A 7,630-nucleotide genomic window follows, 5' to 3' on the forward strand; every position below is an offset into this window, starting at 1 on the left:
CCCCCCCCCCCCCCCCCCCCCCCCCCGCAGTCACCCCCTGTGATCATTTCAAACAAAACTCTGTTTATCCTTCAATCAGCCAGGATTGTGGGCAAACTGGCCCTGGGGCTGGGGAGGTGGTGGTGAAGGGAGAAGGCAAGTTCCCCACCCGCCTCGGTCTCGGGCTCAGCAGCTCATCCCAACAAGAGGAGAGATGGTGCTCACCCACTGGCTCCTCCTCTTGAAGCACGGGGACATCTGGTTCCTCATAGTCCTCCCGTTCTAAAGTGTCCTCCAGCTCCTCTTCGTAATCGTCCTGTGGACGGGGCCAGCAGGGCCGGGCTGTGACAGGCTTCTTGAGCCACCGTGAAGTGGGGAGACCAGGGCTGGGTTCCCAGGGCCCCGAGATAGGAGCCCTGCAGGCACCACAAAAGACTCACCTGCAAATCCCCCATGGTGCCGTCCAGATTTCTCACTTGTCCACGGCGATCCACACCCCCAGCATAACCCACACTGCGGGTCCCTAAAGTGGGGCAGCACAGGCTGAGTGAGACACAGGACATCCCACGCTCTTTGGGTCCCCCGCCCCCCAGAGGGGTTTGAGTGAAGGGGGATCCCAGGTCTTGGGAGACAGTGGGCTCAGGGGAAGGAAGTGTCAGAGGGGCCTGGAGGAAGGAGCTAGATCTATAGGTTGAGGTCTGGTTATGGGGGGCCCAAAGAGATGGGGGGAACTTGGGTGGCATCGATCAAAGGGTGTTTGAGAAGATGGGGTGGCCTTCAGATTCAACTCCCTCCTCCGTCCACCAGTCCTCACTGGCATCGTTTCCTGTCCATCCTCAGGACTTAGCCAACTCCAGGGACATGACCTGTTTCTTCTTCAAGGAGCTTGGCTCCCCCGAGTGTCTTCACAACATACCCTTTTCCCCCAGAAACGGCTACTTTCTGCTGGGCGTGGGGCTGTAGCGCCCTTGAGAGTGGCGCACAGGTGCTGAACGACGTGGCCCTGTCTCTCTCCTCCACACCATCTCCCCCACTCCATCTCTCATACTCGCTCCCCACCTATCCCATTGGCCTTATGAGCCCTTTCCCCAGGGCCTTTGCACGTGCAGTTGCTCACATTCCAGGTGCCACTCCCCCCACACACCTCATTCCTTCCCACATCTCAGCTCTTCAGAGTCCCTTCCTGACCACCCTCACATTCTCTAGCCCAATCTGTTATTTTCTGGGTTTTTGATTCATTTGTGAATACATCATCTGAGGATGCCTCTAGTAAGGAAGCGGCTCGAGTGCTCAGGTCCATGTTTCGGTCCCCCCTGAATCCCCTACTCCTGGCAGAAGGGTTGCCACATAGGTTGCCATCAATAACTATGTTGTGGATGAATGTAAGCATGGCTCCGCCCTGCAGGCTTGTGCTTCTGGGACTGGGGTTCAGGATGACGGGCTCGGCCAAGAGACAGCTGAGCCCTGCGCTTCCATTTGCCTCGTTGTGGCTCTGGCAGAGAGGAGGGCATGCCCGCTCCAGGAATGTGAGGACCAGCGCCAAGGGAGCAGTAGGGTGGCCCCGGACTGGGCGTGGAGGGGCTCCGTTTCCCCCTCACCCATTGCAGCACAGGGTGTTTCGACCATAGCGATTCGAGTCACGTCGACAGACATGCCCACTCCATGCCCGCAAGGAGCTGAGATCAACAAGACGCTGTCCCTCCTCTCGAGAAGCCCCCCAGCCCTGACTGGGATGGCAGGCTGGGAACACGCGACAGGTAAGGGCTTCAGGAGATAACAGGTCCCCCAGACCAACAAGAAAGGAGCAGAACGTGTTGGGTGCCAAGGATCGTAAGGCAGAATGAGGGGTAGGAAGGACCTGCCCATAGGGTTGGGGATAGACAGGTCCCAGGAGGGGGACCCTGGGGCGGGGCCAAGAAGCTGGGGTGGGATGTGAAGGGCTGAGAGGTGGGGAAGGAACAAAGCTGGGCGCTGAGGGGAGGGGGCAGGAAGGACACACAGAGAGAATGGGACAGACAGATTCCTTTTCGAGGACCGGGGGGTGCCGGAGTCCCGAGGGATAGGGAGAGGGCATGATAGAGCCCCCCCCGCCCAAACTGAGAAAGGCAGGGGTCCCTGCCTCGCGGTGGTCATACGGGAAGTGATGACCAGGCCACGGACCCTTGAGGACCCTAGTCACGCAGCTTTTTCTCTGCCTCTTCTGTCCCTCTCTTTCCCCTTCTCCCATCTTTGTTTTCTTTCTTCCTTCTCTGACCTTGCCCTGACCCGGGCCTCGGATCCCTGGCAATCTCAAGGGTATTAAGCCTCAAGGGTGCTAAAAGTCCCACCGCGCGGCTGGGACTGTGGCCTCCATTTCCTGTCTGAGAGGTGGGTTGGTCAGAGGGACCGCCTATCTGCCACCGACAGGCTGAACAGCCTTGGGCAGTCCCCAGCCTCTCTCCAGGCCTCAGTCATCCCATTTGTACAATGGGAGGGCCTTCCCACCAGGTTTCTGAGACCTCAGTGAGAGAAGAGATGAGGACGGAGATGCCTTGAACTCCTCTGGGGCCTTACAGGGCATACCCACCACCCAGATTGCTGGGTGTTGCCAGCCAACCCCAGGCCTTGAACTGATAAGAGCCTGGAACCCGATCACTGTCCTATGTCTGGAAGCTTCCCAAACACCTGGCCAGTCAGTCAGCCAGGGCAAGGCCAGATAAGGGTGAGCAGGGCATCTGGAGCCCGGGAGGTGTAGCACAGCTGGCAGAGGCTGGGGTGGGGGGGGTGACAGATGATGGGGAGGGCTCCTTAGTGGCGTAGCACTGCCTTTGTGTAATCGTTCCCACATCGCACAAAGCTGTATGCCCTTATCTCCTACAGTCCCCAAGCTCCTCCATGAAACGGGTAATGTCATGAAACCCCGTTTTACAGATGAGAAAGCTGAGGTTCAGAGGGGTTGACTTGTTTGGGTCCTCTGGGAGGTAGGTGTCGGGGGCAAATCCTGACCCAGCTAACTCCAACTACATCTCTAGCCATCATGCCAAGCTTGTCTCCCAGAAGAGAAAACAGATCTGAGTTGTTTCGTGCTAGTGGTTAAGAGCATGAACTCCGCAGTCAGTCTGCCTGGGTTCAGATCCTCGCCCTGCCACTTACTGTGTGACCCTGGGCAAGTGACTCAACCTCTCTGTGCCTTGGTTGTCTTGTCTGTAAAGTGGGGTAATATTGATACCTACCTTACAGGCCTGTGGCAGCATTAAATTGATCTACATAAAGCGCTTAGAATAACGCCTGACACATAACCAGGTCAGTGTAAACGTTTGCCATTGTCATCACTGCACTGGGGATCAAAGTCAGACTTGCTATCTTCATCTCTGTCTCTCTGATTTTCCTTCAGATCCCATGGAATTAGCCGAAATGTTTTGAGCTCCTTGGGTGATGGGGGACTCCTCCTTTCCCTCCAAACAACACTCTCTAGCACAGGGACGGGGCCAGGTCTGCCCGGTCAACACCCTGGAAGTATCCCATAGGGGAATCGGTGTCAGTGGACAATTTTCCTTGCAAGAGGGAGATGCGATGGCCTGTGGGTCCCCACACATGGAGGAAAGAGGGAGCTGGGCTGTAAGACCGGTGCAACCCGAGAGGCTGGTAAATAGGAGCCTGACAAGGACCCACATTTGAAGGGGGATCAGATTGGCCCCCCACCTCCACCCAGCCACACATAACCTCTGCTGCCACGTGCCAGCTGCTTTTTCCTAACACCCGCAGCCCTGCGCTCTCCAGCTGCTGGTGCTGATGGGCTGGTGCCCTTAGGGGTAGCAACACACATCTTATGTGCTCAACCCACCCACCTGCACCCCCCCCCTTTGGAGACTGGGCGCCTATGCCCACCTAGACACAGATTCAGGCTGTGCACCTGCAGAAACCCTCGGGACAGGTGCCATGGGACAGCCCCCAGCCCCTCCCAGCCCTGCTTACCTGCTCACGAGCCTCGGGGTCCCTCAGTGCACTCCGGAAGCCACCGGTGTTCTCTGCAAGCAGCTGAGCTCACACCTGCTCTAACAGCACCAGGTCCTGGCTCCCAAACCCCTGACTCATGCCCCCGCCTCCTAATCTGCCCGCCCCACGGTCCCGGGAGCCCCTTCCCACCCCCCGCCCGGCTCCTTCTGGGTGCCCAGTAAACAGAGTTATCTCTCACGCACATCTGGACAGCTGTGAGTCTGGCCCACCCCACCCCAGCCGGCTAGTCCCCAAGGACTCTCCTGGTCTTCTTTCGTGGACTAGGGTTGGACGGCTGGGTTCTCGAGCTCCCAGCCTCGTGGCAGGTCTGCCCCAGCTTCTAGATGCCCCGGTCCTCGCTCTGGCCATCCTCGCTCTGGCCAGATTCCTCTGCTCTGGTCCCGAGCTGCATGGGCAACTTCTGTCTTCTCTCGTGGCGTCTTCCCTCAGAGCTCGCTCTTGCTCTGTGGCCTTGCCCATGGGGACCTGCTCAGGGTACACAGGGTCCAGGCAGCCCCTTCCCCCTCTTGCCCCGGACTAGGGCTCCCCGGCCACTCTCTCCCCAAGACCCCGGATGCCTCCAAAGAGCCAGCCCCTGGATGCTAAAGCTCTGCCACTCAGTCAACCTGAAACAATGTCAGGGTAACAAAAACAACCTTCCCCACACAGAGCTCCCAGCTCACAAAGCCCCAATGTCTGGGCACACTGGTTCCTCTGTCGGCAGCCTGGCCCAGGCCCCCAGGCCAGAGCAGCCTGCATTCTCGGCCCCCGCCATGCCCTTGCCCACACCCCAGCCCCCAGCGGGGCTGCCTCTGCTCCTGGGGGTGCTGGGGCCGGTCACCTGTTCCCGGGCCCCGGTTGCTAAAGAAGCATAGACTGAAGGATGAGTTCAGATTGGCAAGAATGAAGAGAGGCTTGAAAGCGGACAGAAAGGGGCGTTTGCAGATACTGCTCTGGGCGCCGAGAGAGGAAGCCATCCTAGCCTAGCACCCAAACTAACTGGCTGTGGGACCCTGGACGGGTGCCTGCCCTCTCTGGGCTTCGGTGTCCTTAACACAAAGTGAGAGCACCCGGTTCTGTGGCTCCCGGCTGGGGAGTCCCTGCTTCCGGCTCAGAAAGGGACAGAGGGATGGCATATCCAGCAATTTCACCACCTTTTCCTGGGTCTCAACGCAAGCCTGCACCGCAGAGAAGGAAAGGGGCCGGAGCGTGGAGGCTATTTCTCCTGTGTGTGACCACTGTGCTGGGGGCTTCACCTGGTAGTCACACCCGGTCCTCACAGCCTCCCCAGTTCATGGAGAAGGCCACAAGGGTGACAGAGTAGTCAAGTGGAATCTTTCTTGCCACCCCTTCCCTTCCACCTGCCCCCCCCCCCCGCCCCGCTGACTTCCTAGTGCTAAGGGAAGAGCCCACCAGGTTCCGTTCCCCTTCCCAAGGTCCATGGTGTCTTTGTCCAAGTCTGTGCTCATGGAAGGTTGGGAGCCAAGGCCAAGGGTCAGCAGGAACAAGGTAAGCCGAGGGTGGACCCCCAGGCTGGGCCTGGGGAAGACACGTGAGCAGTGATTTGGTTACCTTTCCCATACGATGTTTTGCCAGACCACGCAGCCCAGACCACGAGTTGTCCCAGCAGGAGGACCTCTGGGCAGACAGCGTGGTTCTCCTGAGGGGACGAGACTTCCTCTCTTCCCATCGTCCCGGGATGTCATCAGTCCTGAGTGAGAGGTGAGGCAGTGGCCGCGGAAAGGAGGCTATCTTCTCTTTCTTGGCCTGAAGGAGCAGAGGCCGAGATCCCACGAGAGAAAGAGGGATGTCATGGGAATTTGGGGAGCTGTCCCTTGCTGTGAGCTTGGCAATGAGGTGGAGCAGTGTGGGTCCATGACTAAGGAAGGCAGACACGTGTCAGAGTCTCACATGGGCTCTTCAGTACCCACTTCCCAGCAAAGCCTTGCTGGACAGTCCCCAGCAGGCACTGAAGGGAAGACCTGGGCTCACATTCGGGGCAAAGAGGACTGTGGTGTGCAGTGGCCGCTGAGGTGAGGGGATGTCCAGATGGCGTGGGGTGACCCACTGAAGGGAGGCAGGAGGCTGGCAGAGAGGATAGGGTCTGGCCAGGTGAGCTGGAGGGGTCCATGGGTACTCCCTGGTGAAGATATGACTTCCCGTGCCCTCACGGACCGGGGACTCAAACCACGCGGAAGCACCCCATGGCTGGGACATTGGATTCAATGGAACTGGGAGGGCAGGAGGCTTTGCGACCTTGGTCACTTTGTGACCTGGAGCTGGCCATATCATCTCTCCACTCTTGATCTTCCTCTCTGGGCTGCTGGGAAGACCTACTGAGATGAAGACAGGAAGCATAATCTGGAAGGCTGGGAGCCAAGGTCAAGGGTAAAGGACTGAGTTGTGGAGGGAGAAGGAGCTGTGGGGATGGAGCTCACACCCAGTGGGGACGGCGGCACCTAACACAGTGCAATGACAGTGTGTGAACAAAGTCTGGGGGGCCTGCGGGATGAGTGATTTGGAAAGTGGAGATGTCCCCAGGGAGTCTTCTGAGCTGAGTCTCAGGAAAGTTCAGCAGGAGAAGAGGGAGCAAGGCCTCCCAGGTGGAAAGACCAGGGGTATAAGGAACCGTGTGAGTTGGGGGTGTAGAGCCGTTTCGGGGGTTAATGGAAGAGGAGCAGTAATCCCTGCACATTGTGAAGGGACCAGTCATCATTAGAGCAGGTGAGGGCTGTTGTGGGCGGGGTGGGGGGGGAGAATAGAGGAGGTGGGGGCTGGGACTGGAACTGGAATGGTGCTCAGGGATGAATGAACCCAGCCCTTCTCCCTTGGAGTCCTATACCCCACCACCCCACTCCTCAGTCACCCCAGGAGCCTCCCATCTGGTCTCCTGGCTTCACTCGGACCCCCTAGGTGCCACCCAGCACTCAGAGTGACTTTTTAGAAAGAGACCAGGGCCGGGGCACCTGGGTGGCTCAGTTGGTTAAGCATCGGACTTCAGCTCAGGTCATGATCTCACGGGTTTGTGAGTTCAAGCCCCACGTCGGGCTCTGTGCTGACAGCTCAGAGCCTGGAGCCTGTTTCAGATTCTGTGTCTCCATCTCTCTCTGCCCCTCCCCTGCTCACACTCTGTCTCTCAAAAATAAATAAATGTAGGGGCGCCTGGGTGGCTTAGTCGGTTAAGCGTCCGACTTTCGCTTGGGTCATGATCTCGCGGTTCGTGGGTTCGAGCCCCGCATCGGGCTCTGTGCTGACTGCCGGCTCAGAGCCTGGAACCTGTTTCAGTCTGTGACTCCCTCTCTCGCTGACCCTCCCCTGCTCACGCTGTCTCTCTCTCTCTACTAGAAATAAAAAAAAACAAAAAAAAAAAAATTAAAAAAAAATAAATGTAAAAAAATTAAAAAAAAAAAAAAGAAAGAAAGAAACAGATCAGGGGCGCCTGGGTGGCTCAGTCAGTTGAACGTCTGACTTTGGTTCAGGTCTTGATCTCGTAGTCCATGAGTTCGAGCCCCTTCAGAGCCTGCTTTGGATTCTGTGTCTCCCTTTCTCTCTGCCCCTCCCCAGCTTGTGTTCTGTCTCTCAAAAGCTAAATAAACTTTAAAAAGATTTTTTAGAAATGGATCAGAAAACACCACTCCCCTGTGTAAAATTCTTTGTGTCTCCCCCAATGTGGGGT

The 7,630-nt window shown here is 57.6% G+C and overlaps 1 protein-coding gene across 1 annotated transcript in view; it reads right to left on the minus strand.

Annotated features, from left to right (window-relative positions):
* SLC4A1 (solute carrier family 4 member 1 (Diego blood group)) overlaps positions 1–3,997 on the minus strand; it is a 14,906-nt gene extending 10,909 nt beyond the window's left edge. The window contains exons 1-3 of the mRNA XM_039220927.1: positions 3,934–3,997; positions 420–502; positions 205–295 (exon numbers count right to left, since the gene is read on the minus strand). Coding sequence (XP_039076858.1) covers positions 205–295; positions 420–434 — 106 coding nt within the window. The 5' untranslated portion in view covers positions 435–502; positions 3,934–3,997. The remainder of the gene's footprint in view (positions 1–204; positions 296–419; positions 503–3,933) is intronic.
* Between the last annotated feature and the right edge of the window lie 3,633 nt (positions 3,998–7,630).

Source organism: Hyaena hyaena, unplaced genomic scaffold (assembly GCF_003009895.1).
Source record: "Hyaena hyaena isolate Hyena2069 unplaced genomic scaffold, ASM300989v1 scaffold_925, whole genome shotgun sequence".
NCBI lineage: Eukaryota > Metazoa > Chordata > Mammalia > Carnivora > Hyaenidae > Hyaena > Hyaena hyaena.